We start from the raw sequence: 20,386 nt of genomic DNA, 5'->3' as shown, positions 1-20,386 counted from the left end.
GGGACCTGTTGGATCGGAGGGTGAGGGCTAGGGCCATTCCCCCCCAGAAATGTCCGGGAACTTGCAGGTGCCTTGGTGGATTAGTGGGGTAACATCTCAAAGCAAGAACTGGAAAATCTGGTGCAGTCCATGAGGAGGAGATGCACTGCAGCACTTAATGCAGCTGGTGGCCACACCAGATACTGACTGTTACTTTTGATTTTGACCTTCCCCCTTTGTTCAGGGACACATTATTCCATTTCTGTTAGTCAGATGTCAGTGGAACTTGTTCAGTTTATGTCTCAGCTGTTGAATCTAATCTTCATACAAATATTTACACGTTAATAAACGCAGCTGACAGTGAGATGTTTCTTTATTTGCTGAGTTACATAATATATATAAATATGTAAAGTATACAGCCAGTAGAGGACTGGTCAGCCCTCAGAGCCTGGTTCCTCTGGTCTACCCAGTACAGTCAGTAGAGGACTGGTCACCCCTCAGAGCCTGGTTCCTCTGGTTTACCCAGTACAGTCAGTAGACGACTGGTCACCCCTCAGAGCCTGGTTCCTCTGGTCTACCCAGTACAGCCAGTAGAGGACTGGTCACCCCTCAGAGCCTGGTTCGTCTCTACCCAGTACAGCCAGTAGAGGACTGGTCACCCCTCAGAGCCTGGTTCCTCTGGTCTACCCAGTACAGCCAGTAGAGGACTGGTCACCCCTCAGAGCCTGGTTCCTCTGGTTTACCCAGTACAGCCAGTAGAGGACTGGCCACCCCTCAGAGCCTGGTTCCTCTCTACCCAGTACAGCCAGTAGAGGACTGGTCACCCCTCAGAGCCTGGTTCCTCTGGTCTACCCAGTACAGCCAGTAGAGGACTGGTCACCCCTCACAGCCTGGTTCCTCTGGTCTACCCAGTACAGCCAGTAGAGGACTGGTCACCCCTCAGAGCCTGGTTCCTCTGGTCTACCCAGTACAGCCAGTAGAGGACTGGTCACCCCTCAGAGCCTGGTTCCTCTGGTCTACCCAGTACAGCCAGTAGAGGACTGGTCACCCCTCAGAGCCTGGTTCCTCTCTACCCAGTACAGCCAGTAGAGGACTGGTCACCCCTCAGAGTCTGGTTCCTCTGGTCTACCCAGTACAGCCAGTAGAGGACTGGTCACCCCTCAAAACCTGGTTCCTCTGGTCTACCCAGTACAGCCAGTAGAGGACTGGTCACCCCTCAGAGCCTGGTTCCTCTCTACCCAGTACAGCCAGTAGAGGACTGGTCACCCCTCAGAGCCTGGTTTCTCTGGTCTACCCAGTACATACAGTAGAGGACTGGTCACCCCTCAGAGCCTGGTTCCTCTGGTCTACCCAGTACAGCCAGTAGAGGACTGGTCACCCCTCAGAGCCTGGTTCCTCTCTACCCAGTACAGCCAGTAGAGGACTGGTCACCCCTCAGAGCCTGGTTTCTCTGGTCTACCCAGTACAGCCAGTAGAGGACTGGTCACCCCTCAGAGCCTGGTTCCTCTGGTCTACCCAGTACAGCCAGTAGAGGACTGGTCACCCCTCAGAGCCTGGTTCCTCTGGTCTACTCAGTACAGCCAGTAGAGGACTGGTCACCCCTCAGAGCCTGGTTCCTCTCTACCCAGTACAGCCAGTAGAGGACTGGTCACCACTCAGAGCCTGGTTCCTCTGGTCTACCCAGTACAGCCAGTAGAGGACTGGTCACCCCTCACAGCCTGGTTCCTCTGGTCTACCCAGTACAGCCAGTAGAGGACTGGTCACCCCTCAGAGCCTGGTTCCTCTGGTCTACCCAGTACAGCCAGTAGAGGACTGGTCACCCCTCAGAGCCTGGTTCCTCTGGTCTACCCAGTACAGCCAGTAGAGGACTGGTCACCCCTCAGAGCCTGGTTCCTCTCTACCCAGTACAGCCAGTAGAGGACTGGTCACCCCTCAGAGTCTGGTTCCTCTGGTCTACCCAGTACAGCCAGTAGAGGACTGGTCACCCCTCAAAACCTGGTTCCTCTGGTCTACCCAGTACAGCCAGTAGAGGACTGGTCACCCCTCAGAGCCTGGTTCCTCTCTACCCAGTACAGCCAGTAGAGGACTGGTCACCCCTCAGAGCCTGGTTTCTCTGGTCTACCCAGTACAGCAAGTAGAGGACTGGTCACCCCTCAGAGCCTGGATTCTCTGGTCTACCCAGTACAGCCAGTAGAGGACTGGTCACCCCTCAGAGCCTGGTTCCTCTGGTCTACCCAGTACAGCCAGTAGAGGACTGGTCACCACTCAGAGCCTGGTTCCTCGTTCCTCTGGTCTACCCAGTACAGCCAGTAGAGGACTGGTCACCCCTCAGAGCCTGGTTCCTCTCTACCCAGTACAGCCAGTAGAGGACTGGTCACCCCTCAGAGCCTGGTTCCTCTCTACCCAGTACAGCCAGTAGAGGACTGGTCACCCCTCAGAGGTTTATATTCCAGTGATATGTAACCAGAGGTAGAGAGGTTCTTACCCAGGTGATAAACTAGATAAGGTTTATATTCCAGTGATATGTAACCAGAGGTAGAGAGGTTCTTACCCAGGTGATAGACTAGATAAGGTTTATATTCCAGTGATATGTAACCAGAGGTAGAGAGGTTCTTACCCAGGTGATAGACTAGATAAGGTTTATATTCCAGTGATATGTATCCAGAGGTAGAGAGGTTCTTACCCAGGTGATAGACTAGATAAGGTTTATATTCCAGTGATATGTAACCAGAGGTAGAGAGGTTCTTACCCAGGTGATAGACTAGATAAGGTTTATATTCCAGTGATATGTATCCAGAGGTAGAGAGGTTCTTACCCAGGTGATAGACTAGATAAGGTTTATATTCCAGTGATATGTATCCAGAGGTAGAGAGGTTCTTACCCAGGTGATAAACTAGATAAGGTTTATATTCCAGTGATATGTAACCAGAGGTAGAGAGGTTCTTACCCAGGTGATAGACTAGATAAGGTTTATATTCCAGTGATATGTAACCAGAGGTAGAGAGGTTCTTACCCAGGTGATAGACTAGATAAGGTTTATATTCCAGTGATATGTATCCAGAGGTAGAGAGGTTCTTACCCAGGTGATAGACTAGATAAGGTTTATATTCCAGTGATATGTAACCAGAGGTAGAGAGGTTCTTACCCAGGTGATAGACTAGATAAGGTTTATATTCCAGTGATATGTAACCAGATGTAGAGAGGTTCTTACCCAGGTCTTTGACAAGGTGAGGTTCCAGATCCAGTAGAATCCCGTAAAATGCTGATTTCACTCTTGTTGAGTCTTCTGCTTCTTCTAGGGCCTCGTACAACAGTCTCATCTGTTCCTGGCTGGTCCCGGCAGCACTGATCTGAGAGTTCATCTCATCAGGGATCAAGTCCTTCTGGTGCAGCTCAGATGCTATGGATTTCCCCTTGGAAACCATCTGAATGAGGTGATCCTTGTTTCTGGTCACAATCTGGGCATGACCTAGACAGGTTAGATGTAGAGTTATATACTGTAGAACAAGAGGACATTACTAGTCAGGTTAGATGTAGAGTTATATACTGTAGAACAAGACAAAACCATGAGGTCTGTGATTAACAGTTGATCCATCAGTATTATAGTAATAAACCATGAGGTCTGTGATTAACAGTTGACCCATCAGTATTATAGTAATAAACCATGAGGTCTGTGATTAACAGTTGATCCATCAGTATTATAGTAATAAACCATGAGGTCTGTGATTAACAGTTGACCCATCAGTATTATAGTAATAAACCATGAGGTCTGTGATTAACAGTTGACCCATCAGTATTATAGTAATAAACCATGAGGTCTGTGATTAACAGTTGACCCATCAGTATTATAGTAATAAACCATGAGGTCTGTGATTAACAGTTGACCCATCAGTATTATAGTAATAAACCATGAGGTCTGTGATTAACAGTTGACCCATCAGTATTATAGTAATAAACCATGAGGTCTGTGATTAACAGTTGACCCATCAGTATTATAGTAATAAACCATGAGGTCTGTGATTAACAGTTGACCCATCAGTATTATAGTAATAAACCATGAGGTCTGTGATTAACAGTTGACCCATCAGTATTATAGTAATAAACCATGAGGTCTGTGATTAACAGTTGACCCATCAGTATTATAGTAATAATCATAATCTCTATATGTGAAACTCCAACAAGACAACAGCCCACTTACCTCGTTCTTCCAATAGTTCTCTAATCTTCTTCTCTGTAGACAAAATAAAACAAATGTATAAAAGCATTACAATAATAATCATTAAAAAGTCTGGAAATATGAATATTGATTAATATTCTGTGTTTTCTGGTTGTAAACACACACACACACACACACACACACACACACACGGTCTATTAAAAACACAAATTAATATACAGTACAACCATTAAAACCATGAGGTCTGTGATTAACAGTTGACCCATCAGTATTATAGTAATAAACCATGAGGTCTGTGATTAACAGTTGACCCATCAGTATTATAGTAATAAACCATGAGGTCTGTGATTAACAGTTGACCCATCAGTATTATAGTAATAAACCATGAGGTCTGTGATTAACAGTTGACCCATCAGTATTATAGTAATAATCATAATCTCTATATGTGAAACTCTAACAAGACAACAGCCCACTTACCTTGTTCTCTACGCTCCTTCTCTGTAGACAAAAGAAAACAAATGTATAAAAGCATTACAATAATAATCATTAAAAGCCTGGAAACAGTCTTTTAAAACACAAATGAATATACATTATAACCATTAAAACCATGAGGTCTGTGATTAACAGTTGACCCATCAGTATTATAGTAATAAACCATGAGGTCTGTGATTAACAGTTGACCCATCAGTATTATAGTAATAAACCATGAGGTCTGTGATTAACAGTTGACCCATCAGTATTATAGTAATAATCATAATCTCTATATGTGAAACTCTAACAAGACAACAGACCACTTACCTCGTTCTTCCAATAGTTCTCTAAGCTTCTTCTCTGTAGACAAAAGAAAACAAATGTATAAAAGCATTACAATAATAATCATTAAAAGCCTGGATGTCTGCTCCCGCGATGTAATCTAATTAATTCCTCTAATTAGCATAATCTTAAAACAAAATCTGTGACTTTAAGACTTTACTTCCACAGCAGTGTCCTGTTTGGCTGTTTCAGAATCGAACACCTCGGCGTACAAATTACTATTTAATGTCTGTACCATCCGAACTGTTTGAGACCCCGTAGTAAAAAGGTAAAACTCTCCTGAACATGTTTTGATCTACAACGACCACAAGTTGAATGTCTAATGGACAGGATATGGGTCATTCCTAGTTATATCCTGATCTAATACAGGACTGGTCTGAAGGTAACCTGGTATAAATGAATAGAGTCTAATGGACAGGATATGGATCATTCCTAGTTATATCCTGATCTTTCTAACACAGTTCTGGTCTGAAGTTAACCTGGTATATTGATTTGTGTTATATACATCTACACATGAGACATCAAGGACCAGTCAGACATCAAGGTTAAACTCACCTTCAGTACGTTTTCTCGACCAGTAGACACCACCACCTGAAGCTGCAAGAACTACAACAGCTGCTGCTGTTAGTAGACCAACAATCAACCCTACTTGTAATTTAGGAAACAAGTAATCTGAAACAGAGAAGCCATGTCAAACCATTACAACAACACCTACATATATACTGTACAGGAAGTAAAGCATCATCCCTTAGGAAACCGTCCTCCACTAACTAGTCTAACTAACTAGGGGTCTCAGGTATTTGGGTTAACCAATGAAGACCTCACCTGGGACATGAATCTTTGTCTCCTTCGGGTGGTTGATCTCCAGCTGTTTAACTCTACAGGTGAAGTTGTTGGTGTCAGTCTGGTTCACGGTGACATGTCGTCTCACAGTGTAGAGGCCCTCTGGGTCCCTGTGTCTCTCTGGAGGTCCATCAGCAGGGAGGATGGTTCCAGAACTGTCCAGCCACTCCATCTCAGGTTCAGGAAACCAGCCTCCAGACTCACACTTCAGGACCACTCCCCAGCCTTTAGTTCCAGCAATAGAGATCACTGGCAGATATACAGCACCTATACAGATACAAGATAAAACAGATCACTGGCTGGGATACAGCACCTATACAGATACAAGATAAAACAGATCACTGGCTGGGATACAGCACCTACACAGATACCAGATAAAACAGATCACTGGCTGGGATACAGCACCTACACAGATACAAGATAAAACAGATCACTGGCTGAGATACAGCACCTACACAGATACAAGATAAAACAGATCACTGGCTGAGATACAGCACCTACACAGATACAAGATAAAACAGATCACTGGCTGAGATACAGCACCTACACAGATACAAGATAAAACAGATCACTGGCTGAGATACAGCACCTACACAGATACAAGATAAAACAGATCACTGGCTGAGATACAGCACCTACACAGATACCAGATAAAACAGATCACTGGCTGAGATACAGCACCTACACAGATACAAGATAAAACAGATCACTGGCTGAGATACAGCACCTACACAGATACAAGATAAAACAGATCACTGGCTGAGATACAGCACCTCCAGATACAGGGTTCAAACACATTTTGACAGATGGAATTTTATGACTTCTCCATGACTAAACAAAATGTCCATGTTCAACAGTTGGTGGAGTCTCTATGTAGATATAGAAAAGTAAGTGTAATGTGGTATCAAAGCTGCTCTCTAATCTTATGTACCATCTCCTATCATTGATCAGGGCACTTAACCCCCCCAAAGTAGAAGACCTGTTAGGCTACTGTATAAAACACATGTGGTCAACCCTCAGTCTGGAGAGATACTGGGTGGTCAACCCTCAGTCTGGAGAGATACTGGCTGGTCAACCCTCAGTCTGGAGAGATACTGGGTGGTCAACCCTCAGCCAGCAGAGATACTGGGTGGTCAACCCTCAGCCAGCAGAGATACTGGGTGGTCAACCCTCAGCCAGCAGAGATACTGGGTGGTCAACCCTCAGTTTGGGGAGATACTGGGTGGTCAACCCTCAGCCAGCAGAGATACTGGGTGGTCAACCCTCAGCCAGCAGAGATACTGGGTGGTCAACCCTCAGTTTGGGGAGATACTGGGTGGTCAACCCTCAGTTTGGGGAGATACTGGGTGGTCAACCCTCAGCCAGCAGAGATACTGGGTGGTCAACCCTCAGCCAGCAGAGATACTGGGTGGTCAACCCTCAGCCAGCAGAGATACTGGGTGGTCAACCCTCAGTTTGGGGAGATACTGGGTGGTCAACCCTCAGCCAGGAGAGATACTGGGTGGTCAACCCTCAGCCAGGAGAGATACTGGGTGGTCAACCCTCAGTCTGGAGAGATACTGAGTGTGCAGGCTTTTGATCAAGCCCTGCTCAAACACATCAATGTGGTTTGTTTGAGGGGGACTGGAATAAAAGCCTGCACACCCATCATCTCTCCTGGAGGACGGTTGACCACCCATCATCTCTCCTGGAGGACGGCTGACCACCCAGTATCTCTCCCGGAGGACGGCTGACCACCCAGTATCTCTCCCGGAGGACGGCTGACCACCCATCATCTCTCCTGGAGGACGGCTGACCACCCATCATCTCTTCTGGAGGACGGCTGACCACCCATTATCTCTCCTGGAGGACGGCTGACCACCCATTATCTCTTCTGGAGGACGGCTGACCACCCAGTATCTCTCCCGGAGGACGGCTGACCACCCATCATCTCTTCTGGAGGATGGCTGACCACCCATTATCTCTGCTGGAGGACGGTGGATCACCCATTATCGATCCTGGAGGACAGTGGACCACCCATTATCTCTCCTGGAGGACGGCGGACCACCCATTATCTATCCTGGAGGACGGCGGACCACCCATTATCTATCCTGGAGGACGGCGGACCACCCATTATCTATCCTGGAGGACAGTGGACCACCCATTATCTCTCCTGGAGGACGGCGGACCACCGTTGATGTAAAACATTGCAACATTACAACCAAATACACTTTATGCCTTTAGAAATAATTTGCTCATTCAATATATCAAAGATCAAATGGCTACGGTGGCTACACATCGTTTTATTCAACTATAGCATGTCCATGTTCTTCATGGAATGAACCTTTTCTAGTTCAGTCATTTATCTTAGCTGCCTAAGAAGTTTACTTTGCAGGCTGACTAACATCTATTGAGTTGCAATGTCCCATACATTGGATGGCCAAATCAACTGGAAGTATCTACAAAACAAGTTTTGAAGCCACAATCTTTTTTCCAAAAATGAATGTCCACAATTCACAAATTATTATTTTGATTCACATGATTCGATTCAATTGAACTGAATACAATGAAGTCAATCATTAGTTTTGTCGAAAATAAATGAATAATACAATTAATCACTGTAGGTGTATATATGCTTGCAGAACAATTCTACCCTTGTTTATGGAGAAAAAACAATTCGAAAATTTTTTCACAAAATGCATATAATTTATAACATCTCAGACACAGTCAAGCACACACACAGATCCTGCATCTCTACCCTTGTAAAGTACAATCAAACAGTCACAATATGCAAACTTACAAATAGATATATACTGCTCAAAAAAATAAAGGGAACACTTAAACAACACATCCTAGATCTGAATGAAAGAAATAATCTTATTAAATACTTTTTTCTTTACATAGTTGAATGTGCTGACAACAAAATCACACAAAAATAATCAATGGAAATCCAATTTATCAACCCATGGAGGTCTGGATTTGGAGTCACACTCAAAATTAAAGTGGAAAACCACACTACAGGCTGATCCAACTTTGATGTAATGTCCTTAAAACAAGTCAAAATGAGGCTCAGTAGTGTGTGTGGCCTCTACGTGCCTATATGACCTCCCTACAACGCCTGGGCCTGCTCCTGATGAGGTGGCGGATGGTCTCCTGAGGGATCTCCTCCCAGACCTGGACTAAAGCATCCGCCAACTCCTGGACAGTCTGTGGTGCAACGTGGCGTTGGTGGATGGAGCAAGACATGATGTCCCAGATGTGCTCAATTGGATTCAGGTCTGGGGAACGGACGGGCCAGTCCATAGCATCAATGCCTTCCTCTTGCAGGAACTGCTGACACACTCCAGCCACATGAGGTCTAGCATTGTCTTGCATTAGGAGGAACCCAGGGCCAACCGCACCAGCATATGGTCTCACAAGGGGTCTGAGGATCTCATCTCGGTACCTAATGGCAGTCAGGCTACCTCTGGCGAGCACATGGAGGGCTGTGCGGCCCCCCAAAGAAATGCCACCCCACACCATGACTGACCCACCGCCAAACCGGTCATGCTGGAGGATGTTGCAGGCAGCAGAACGTTCTCCACGGCGTCTCCAGACTCTGTCACGTCTGTCACATGTGCTCAGTGTGAACCTGCTTTCATCTGTGAAGAGCACAGGGCGCCAGTGGCGAATTTGCCAATCTTGGTGTTCTCTGGCAAATGCCAAACGTCCTGCACGGTGTTGGGCTGTAAGCACAACCCCCACCTGTGGACGTCGGGCCCTCATACCACCCTCATGGAGTCTGTTTCTGACTCACATTTGTGGCCTGCTGGAGGTCATTTTGCAGGGCTCTGGCAGTGCTTCTCCTGCTCCTCCTTGCACAAAGGCGGAGGTAGCGGTCCTGCTGCTGGGTTGTTGCCCTCCTACGGCCTCCTCCACGTCTCCTGATGTACTGGCCTGTCTCCTGGGAGCGCCTCCATGCTCTGGACACTACGCTGACAGACACAGCAAACCTTCTTGCCACAGCTCGCATTGATGTACCATCCTGGATGAGCTGCACTACCTGAGCCACTTGTGTGGGTTGTAGACTCCGTCTCATGCTACCACTAGAGTGAAAGCACTGCCAGCATTCAAAGTGACCAAAACATCAGCCAGGAAGCATAGGAACTGAGAAGTGGTCTGTGGTCCCCACCTGCAGAACCACTCCTTTATTGGGGGTGTCTTGCTAATTGCCTATAATTTCCACCTGTTGTCTATCCCATTTGCACAACAGCATGTGAAATTTATTGTCAATCAGTGTTGCTTCCTAAGTGGACAATTTGATTTCACAGAAGTGTGATTGACTTGGAGTTACATTGTGTTGTTTAAGTGTTCCCTTTATTTTTTTGAGCAGTGTATATTATATGACTGGACACATGCAAAATGTAACAGCAGGTGGGTAAAAAAAAACAATTCTAAAATGTGAGTGTAACATATGGTAAGAGCATCCGTTTCATTTGGGACGGTCTGTTTTTGAAATAAGGAACAATTCTCATCTCCATTGTGAGCCATATTTACAGTTATCCAATCACCTCAGCCCAAATCTGACTGAATAAGTGTTAATTGTCAGATGTATGGGGACAAACGACCTGTATCCAAGTGAATTGCTGGCTAATTCTCACTGCATAACCATCACCATGAAAAAGAAGAATCCCAGTCACGGTTTGTTCAAGTCTTAATGTGAACAATGGGTCTGGTCACCTCTCAAGGGCATCAACGTCTGCTGTCATCTTTGATGTAGAGATTCTCAGAACATTTTGACAATTGGTAATTTGTTAAATTTGACCTGTGACGGGATTTGTTGTAATTCATGACTGAGAACGTTTGTTCACACACATAATATGGACCCGAATAAAACAAGAATCCTTTGGGCGTGCTTTTTAAATGTTTGGAAACGTTATTTCATTCAGTGAGGCATAGAACTGGCCTATTGTTGCTGTGTTGTACTCCTCCTTCAAAGCGCTGTCACCTTGGATGTCGATTAGCAGGTGGTGCTTCCTCCCTGTGGAAAGACAGGGGTACGATACAAGCTCCAGCTCAGTCTCAATCCTGAACTCTGAGAAGCAGCAAGAAAACTCAGCATGCAGGTCGATCTAAGTGCTCAGTGCGGCACTGCAATGTAGGCGCGTTCAGTGCAGCCAGTGTCGGAAAATGAAAATGAGCAAGAGACCGGCTGCTCATTTGTCTAGAGAACAACATAAGATCTGGTGATCCATCTGTTGTGACGTTTGCTCAACGGTAGATTCATTTGTCCAAGCAGACTGTTTGCTTGAAAAATGACGATTGAGATTATATTCCTTATTAACACTTTCTTGGCATATCAGCCTTATGTCCAATATTAGTACATATTCTTCTTTAAACACACGACATTCAGAGTCCACTTTTGTCATTATCGCAGTCATTATTCACGTCAAAAGTCATTAAGCAATGAAGTGGCTATGATGACTGAGCGCATTCTGAATCTGACTGAAGATCCAGGCTACAGCGCCATCTATTGGAGGTTGTTTGTATATCATGGAATGAGTAATTTTAGGCAAAAAATCGTAACTCGAATATAATAATATATTAATATTTAAATATAAAATAATGTCTCGCGGGCTGGATTGAAGTACATTTAACTTTGCCCCCCCCCCCACCTGCTGCTGCAATCTCTGACTGTTTCTCTCTCCTGTGTCTAAATAAATTACATTTAACAGAAATTATAAATACATTTCCATGATTTTTCCAGAACTTGTAGGATTTTATTATATTTTAAAAACTTTTCCAGGCCTGGACAATACCATAAAAAAATTCCAGAACCGTGAAGATAAAGCTGAGAGTGAATACAGTAAACAAGTATAGTAGTATAGTAAGTATAGTATAGTAGTATAGTAAGTATAGTAGTATAGTATAGTAGTATAGTAAGTATAGTAAGTATAGTAGTATAGTAATATAGTATAGTAGCCCTCTTTCTGATTTTCTCTATTTTTCGCATATTTTTGATTCTGAATGTTATCAGATCTTCAACCAAAACATAATATTAGATAAAGGGAACCTGAGTTTACAGATAACAAAAAAAAGTACTTATTTAATTAACAAAGTTATGCAACACTCAATTGCCCTGTGTGAAAAAGTAATTCCCCTACTCAATAACTGGTTGAACAACCTTTATCTGTAATGACTCCAACCAAACACTTCCTGTAGCTGTTGATCTAACAGCAGCATGGTAGAGTGTGTAGTGTTGGTTACCAATCTAACAGCAGCATGGTAGAGTGTCTAGTGTTGGTTACCAATCTAACAGCAGCATGGTAGAGTGTCTAGTGTTGGTTACCAATCTAACAGCAACATGGTAGAGTGTCTAGTGTTGGTTACCAATCTAACAGCAGCATGGTAGAGTTCTAGTGTTGGTTACCAATCTAACAGCAGCATGGTAGAGTGTCTAGTGTTGGTTACCAGTCTAACAGCAGCATGGTAGAGTTCTAGTGTTGGTTACCAATCTAACAGCAGCATGGTAGAGTATCTAGTGTTGGTTACCAATCTAACAGCAGCATGGTAGAGTGTCTAGTGTTGGTTACCAATCTAACAGCAGCATGGTAGAGTGTCTAGTGTTGGTTACCAGTCTAACAGCAGCATGGTAGAGTGTCTAGTGTTGGTTACCAATCTAACAGCAGCATGGTAGAGTGTCTAGTGTTGGTTACCAGATATACACAGTTATACATATATATGTTGGTGTTAAAATCCACCCCTCTCTTTATTCATGTCTTGTTTAGTCTGATGTCTCTGAGTCCACCCCTCTCTTTATTCATGTCTTGTTTAGTCTGATGTCTCTGAGCCCACCCCTCTCTTTATTCATGTCTTGTTTAGTCTGATGTCTCTGAGTCCACCCCTCTCTTTATTCACACCTTTGCTATGAACTGGAAAGCTGAAAGCGAGCCAGGCCTAGTCACCCAACATCAGTACCCAACCTCACTAATAATACATGGGTGACAGCAGTGACAGACAGGATTACAGGGGAAGGGGAACACATCTGGCACATGGGTAATGATATTCCAGAAACCCACAGCCTTTCTGTGGGGAACCCAGGCTCGTGGCTGAATGGAAGCAAGTCCCCACAGCAATGTTCCATCATCTAGTGGAAAGCCTTCCCAGAATAGTGGAGGCTGTTATAGCAGCAAAGGGGGACCAACTCCATATTAATGCCCATGATTTTGGAATGAGATGTTCAATGAGCAGGTGTCCACATACTTTTGGTCATGTAGTGTTTCTACCTAATGTTAGATAATAGCAGGTGTCCACATACTTTTGGTCATGTAGTGTTTCTCCCTAATGTTAGATAATAGCAGGTGTCCACATACTTTTGGTCATGTAGTGTTTCTACCTAATGTTAGATAATAGCAGGTGTCCACATACTTTTGGTCATGTAGTGATTCTACCTAATGTTAGATAATAGCAGGTGTCCACATACTTTTGGTCATGTAGTGTATTTCCATGTATTATAATGTTGATTAAAGTACATCCCTACTTGATGACATCACCTCTAGTGGCTTGTTTTGATAAGTGACTATCTGAGGCAGGGTTGATGAGCAGGTCATGTAATAAAATGCAAATTAATTACTTAAAAATCATACAATGTGATTTTCTGGATTTTTGTTTTAGATTCCGTCTCTCACAGTTGAAGTGTACCTATGATAAAAATTACAGACCTCTACATGCTTTGTAAGTAGGAAAACCTGCAAAATCGGCAGTGTATCAAATACTTGTTCTCCCCACTGTAGATGGACCTTTGCCTCAGCAATGTTTTCACACAAGTTATTACTTAAATAATGAACAGAACCCTGCAGCACTCCAGTATTAACAGAAAGATGGTCAGAAGTCATGCCATCAACCTGAATACATTGTGATGTAACACTGAGATAATCATTAAACCAGCAACAGCTTTACTTGAATGACATCAATAATTCACTGTGTCAAAAGCCTTGGACAAATCAATTAACAAAGCAGCACGATGCTGTTGGCTATACAATACCTTCTCAATGGAAGGGTTTCACTATCAGCACAGAGTAACTGAGTCAACAGTAGGTAGTAGGAATATTGGGACACAACCAGTGAGTCAACAGTAGGTAGTAGGAATATTAGGACACTACAGCAGGTAGTAGGAATATTAGGACACAGACAGTGTGACAGTGTGGGAGGTTTGGATGTGTGAGGAGTGTGTTGTAAAGGCTGTGTGCTGAGCAGCTGAATACATGATCTATTACAGAGGAAGGAAGACCAGCTGAATACATGATCTATAACAGAGGAAGGAAGACCAGCTGAATACATGATCTATAACAGAGGAAGGACTGATGAGGGAGGAAGACCAGCTGAATACATGATCTATAACAGAGGAAGGACTGATGAGGGAGGAAGACCAGCTGAATACATGATCTATAACAGAGGAAGGAAGACCAGCTGAATACATGATCTATAACAGAGGAAGGAAGACCAGCTGAATACATGATCTATAACAGAGGAAGGACTGATGAGGGAGGAAGACATGTTGATATTTTAGCAGCCAATCATTTAGCCAGATTTACCAATACAACCTCTGATCACATCTCCAGTATTCATGACTCACCAACAAGGAGTTGGACGGTGGTTTCCTTCACCTGGCTGGTCAGTGTTGGAATGAAGCACCTGTAGCTTCCAGCATCAGAGAGAGTAACTCTGGTCAGCTTTAAGGAGACGTTGCCTTTCTTCAGTTCTTCATTAAACAATGATGTCCTTCCCTTGTAGGATGGAAACTGATCCTCATTGGAGTCTCGATCTTGACGGTAAAGATGGACATTTTCTGCTTTCAGGCTCAACCTTGTCCACTCCACTGTCATGTCCTCAGCATTGACACTGGGTTTCAGGGAACATGGTAGAATGACGTCATCACCAGCTACGGCAACGACTCGGTCAGCCGGTCCAACAACCTGAACCTCAGACGACCCTGGAGAAAAACAGAATGAAACACAGTTAAAGATACCTGGTAACTTCCTGTTGTTCCATGGATTCTGGTCCATATGACCCCATTCATTCCTATGTGAAGACTCAATAGTGCATTGAAGCCAAATGAAGTCAAATTATTTTTTGAGATTTCTGCTCTTCCCTCCATTGTCAGTTTAACCTAGATTTAATTGATCTCAGTAGCAGAAAGCTATTTTACCTTTATTTGACTAGGCAAGTCAGTCAAGAACAAATTCTTATTTACAATGACGGCCTACCAGGGAACAGTGGGTTAACTGCCTTGTTCAGGGGCAGAATGACAGATTTTTACCTTGTCAGCTCAGGGATTCAAACTTGCAACCTTTCGGTTACTAGCCAACGCTCTAACCACTAGGCTACGCTGGATACACCCCAAAAGATCTGGGACTTGTAATGTTTTTCGGTTTTCAGTTTGTTTCAAGTGTATTAGTCAACAAATAAATCTCGCCAAAATTAGTCATCTCTTCCATGTCTTATTGGACTAGTAGTTGTTCTGAAATGTTTATTTCTTGCCTACATTTGACTCCCTCCTCTATGTTTAATATAACACACATACATTAATATTATTATTATCCTGAAGTGAAGTTTGTTCTATAGAAAGTATTTGACTCTAAACTACAGAATTAAGGAAATTAGAAGGGGGGTCAAATACTTTCTATAGAACAAACTTCACATCACGTTAAACATAGAGGCTTGTTAACATAGAGGCTTGTTAACATAGAGGCTTGTTAACATAGAGGCTTGTTAACATAGAGGCTTGTTAACATAGAGGCTTGTTAACATAGAGGCTTGTTAACATAGAGGCTTGTTAACATAGAGGCTTGTTAACATAGAGGCTTGTTAACATAGAGGCTTGTTAACATAGAGGCTTGTTAACATAGAGGCTTGTTAACATAGAGGCTTGTTAACATAGAGGCTTGTTAACATAGAGGCTACTAAGATCAGTGAAATGTGCTAAACTGACAACGGAGAGAAGAGCAGAAATCTCAACTAGCAAGTCTCAGCAATGAAGAATTGAGTGTGTTCACGTGAGGGGGATTTTCATCACAACACCAGCATGCCAGATCTAAAACTGCTGGCCAGGGTCTGACAGACGGATCCAGTCCAAGTCTCAGCAATGAAGAATTGAGTTCACGCAAAGGGGGGGGGATTTTCACACCAGATGTGAGTCAGACGTTTGTGCTACCTGGGTACATAACTTTTATTTAATTATAAAACTCACAGGCAGCCAGTACAGAGACCTTAAAACCGGTATAATGTGTTCTCTGTCTGGTCTTGGTCAGTACCCTGCAGCATTCTGTATGTTTTACAGTTGACCAGACGATATAATGTCACAGATATAAAGATGAGTCCTCTATCTCTATAGTCATTACCTCTAAACACTCACTAAAGTATACTTAACCGTAACATAACTCATGTTCCCAAACCAAACCCTAATTATTTAGACCTGGTGAGTCTACTCTTCCTTGGCTTCACCCATATTTATGACTAAAGAGAAGACGTTTTACGATCTGAATTATTAGTATTTCTTCAACTCAGATGGTAAAACTTCTCTTTCTAGTCATAAACATGGCGACACTTCCTTTAGACAATTTTCGCCGTTCTCTACTTTTTGCACCACTTCGATTTTCGTAACAATTTAGGAGAGCATTTTCATTAACACTTTTCCTTAAAATAATTAAACTAATAATTAAAAAATTCTCCTAACCTGCTATGAAACAGTCACTGCCGTATGTTAGTATTGTGTAAATAGTGTTTGTCTACCAGACACCCTACAGCACCACCACACCCCAAACTGTCCTGTCTGATCAGACACCCTACAGCACCACCACACCCCAAACTGTCCTGTCTGATCAGACACCCTACAGCACCACCACACCCCAAACTGTCCTGTCTGATCAGACACCCTACAGCTCCACCACACCCCAAACTGTCCTGTCTGATCAGACAACACAGCGACGACAAGACATCTACATTTCCTGCACTTGAATTCTCCCCGTTTCTTTCTTGGTAATATTATGTTCAGATAATAAAATAGCCTACAGGATAAATAATGAAGGAATAATGTTGTGTCCTACCTGTCGTTATCAATGAAACACTGATGAACAGAATCCCTAAACACCAGACCGCCGAGGTCGGAAAGGTCTTCATTTCACTACAAAACAAGTCTGACTCCAAGGTAAAGCTGTTTGTAACTGGTGAATAAAACTATTAGGAGTTTAGAAAAATAAACCAAAACAGTCGAAAGGCTAATTTGTCAACGAACAGAATGTAACACGACGTCTGTTCCAGAAATAACGGGGGAAAAGGGCGGTGGCGTTTCACACTTTACTTTCACTTTCACTAACAGCACTTCTAGTTGCATTTCATCTCGCGATATCTAGCTTCATCTAGTGTTCTGAAATGGACATTAACTTCTTGTCATCTCGCGATATCTAGCTCCATCTAGTGTTCTGATATGGACATTAACTTCATGTCATCTCGCGATATCTAGTTCCATCTAGTGTTCTGATATGGACCTTAACTTCATGTCAAATAACCTAAAAAACATACGAGCACAAATGTAAATCATGAAATAAATGTGACAACAACTAGGCTGTAGTAAATATTTTAACTTACAACTGGTGATGTGAAATGACCCAAGAACATTGATCATATAACATGAATGTGACTTTCACTGTCAGTTGTTGACTAGCTTGACAGGTGTGAGCAGTATGGCAGAAATTACAGTAATTTAATCAGAGAGGAAGGTAGAGTTATCACCTTGTTGCTGCAATATACTTATTTAATGATTCAGGAATAATTCACTATTAGAGATACACTATATATACACAGTACCAGTCAAAGGTTTGGACAAAACTACTCATTCAAGGGTTTTTCTTTATTTTGACTATTTTCTACATTTTAGAATAATAGTGAAGACATCAAAACTATGAAATAACACATATGGAATCATCTAGTAACCAAAGAAGTGTTAAACAAATCAAAATACACTGCTCAAAAAAATAAAGGGAACACTAAAACAACACATCCTAGATCTGAATGAATGAAATAATCTCATTAAATACTTGTTTCTTTACATAGTTGAATGTGCTGACAACAAAATCACACAAAAATAATCAATGGAAATCCAATTTATCAACCCATGGAGGTCTGGATTTGGAGTCACACTCAAAATTAAAGTGGAAAACCACACTACAGGCTGATCCAACTTTGATGTAATTTCCTTAAAACAAGTCAAAATGAGGCTCACTAGTGTGTGTGGCCTCCACATGTGTGGCCTGTATGACCTCCCTACAACGCCTGGGCATGCATTTAGAAGGCCCTGGGGGCTGTAGGGGGAACCTGGAATGGAGTATTTAGAAGATACTCAAGGCCCTGGGGGCTGTAGGGGAAACCTGGAATGGAGCCTTTAGAAGATACTCAAGGCCCTGGGGGCTGTAGGGGAAACCTGGAATGGAGCATTTAGAAGATACTCAAGGCCCTGGGGGCTGTAGGGGAAACCTGGAATGGAGTATTTAGAAGATACTCAAGGCCCTGGGGGCTGTAGGGGAAACCTGGAATGGAGTATTTAGAAGATACTCAAGGACCTGGGGGCTGTAGGGGAAACCTGGAATGGAGCATTTAGAAGATACTCAAGGCCCTGGGGGCTGTAGGGGGAACCTGGAATGGAGCATTTAGAAGATACTCAAGGCCCTGGGGGCTGTAGGGGAAACCTGGAATGGAGTATTTAGAAGATACTCAAGGCCCTGGGGGCTGTAGGGGAACCTGGAATGGAGCATTTAGAAGATACTCAAGGCCCTGGGGGCTGTAGGGGAAACCTGGAATGGAGCATTTAGAAGATACATAAAGGGAAGTGAGTGAAATTTAAAAAAAAAAGTGTTTGTGATGTCATTCAGAACAGATTAAAAACAGGCTACATGATTGAGGAAAATCATTGATTTTATTATATATGCTACAAAGACAAAAGCAATATCTTACCAGGATGATTCATTGAAAAATAATGGTTTTGCACAAAACAACCACAATAAAACAAAAGGACTACATTAGTTTCATGTTTAAATAAAATAATGATGAACTACTATAGAGAACAAAATGGGAAAATAAAGTAAATAATTATAATAATTGAATTCTCCTCTCCTGTATGTTTTCTATCTCTGTAACATGTAACGGTATAACATTATACTGAACCTGTAACAATAATGCCTGAACCACAACACCTATCAGTTAATCTGTATAGACATGAAAAGTGAAGGCATTTACAATGTATCAACCATAATGCTATACAGTATATGACCAGTATATGACTGATGTCAAAGGACAGCTGCTGAATGAATAATACAACACACATTATATTAAAACACATTCCAATCAGAATAATACATGTACAGTCGTGGCCAAAAGTTTTGAGAATGACACAAATATTAATTTTCACAAAGTTTGCTGCCTCAGTTTGTATGATGGCAATTTGCATATACTCCAGAATGTTATGAAGAGTGATGAGATGAATTGCAATTAATTGCTAAGTCCCTCTTTGCCATGCAAATGAACTGAATCCCCAAAAAACATTTCCACTGCATTTCAACCCTGCCACAAAAGGACCAGCTGACATCATGTCAGTGATTCTCTCGTTAACACAGGTGTGAGTGTTGACAAGGACAAGGCTGGAGATCACTCTGTCATGCTGATTGAGTTTGAATAACAGACTGGAAGCTTCAAAAGGAGGGTGGTGCTTGGAATCATTGTTCTTCCTCTGTCAACCATGGTTACCTACAAGGAATCACGTGCCGTCATCATTACTTTGCACAAAAAGGGCTTCACAGGCAAGGATATTGCTGCCAGTAAGATTGCACCTAAATCAACCATTTATCGGATCATCAAGAACTTCAAGGAGAGCGGTTCAATTGTTGTGAAGAAGGCTTCAGGGCACCCAAGAAAGTCCAGCAAACGCCAGGTCTGTCTCCTAAAGTTGATTCTGCTGCTGGATTGGGGCACCACCAGTACAGAGCTTGCTCAGGAATGGCAGCAGGCAGGTGTGAGTGCATCTGCACGCACAGTGAGTCGAAGACTTTTGGAAGATGGCCTGGTGTCAAGAAGGGCAGCAAAGAATCCCCTTTCCGATTGATTGGGGCATCCGGAAAAAAGCTTGTCCAGAGAAGACAAGGTGAGCGCTACCATCAGTCCTGTGTCATGCCAACAGTAAAGCATCTTGAGACCATTCATGTGTGGGGTTCCTTTTCAGCCAAGGGAGTGGGCTCACTCAGAATTTTGCCTAAGAACACAGCCATGAATTAAGAATGGTACCAACACATCCTCCGAGAGCAACTTCTCCCAACCATCCAGGAACAGTTTGGTGACAAACAATGCCTTTTCCAGCATGATGGATCACCGTGCCATAAGGCAAAAGTGATAACTAAGTGGCTTTGGGAACAAAACATCAATATTTTGGGTCCATGGCCAGGAAACTCCCCAGACCTTAATCCCATTGAGAACTTGTGGTCAATCCTCAAGAGGTGGGTGGACAAACAAAACCCCACAAATTCTGACAAACTCCAAGCATTGATTATGCAAGAATGGGCTGCCATCAGT

General features: G+C 43.2%; 1 protein-coding gene across 1 annotated transcript in view; it reads right to left on the bottom strand.

Annotated features, from left to right (window-relative positions):
• The window catches only part of LOC115194770 (uncharacterized), a 519,835-nt gene extending 502,699 nt beyond the window's left edge, over positions 1-17,136 (bottom strand). The window contains exons 1-2 of the mRNA XM_029754698.1: positions 16,876-17,136; positions 14,406-14,762 (exon numbers count right to left, since the gene is read on the bottom strand). Of these exons, the coding sequence (XP_029610558.1) occupies positions 14,406-14,762; positions 16,876-16,948 (430 nt within the window). The 5' untranslated portion in view covers positions 16,949-17,136. The remainder of the gene's footprint in view (positions 1-14,405; positions 14,763-16,875) is intronic.
• Positions 17,137-20,386: the final 3,250 nt, after the last annotated feature.

Source organism: Salmo trutta, chromosome 5 (assembly GCF_901001165.1).
Source record: "Salmo trutta chromosome 5, fSalTru1.1, whole genome shotgun sequence".
NCBI lineage: Eukaryota > Metazoa > Chordata > Actinopteri > Salmoniformes > Salmonidae > Salmo > Salmo trutta.
This window is presented reverse-complemented; position numbering and strand designations above follow the sequence as displayed.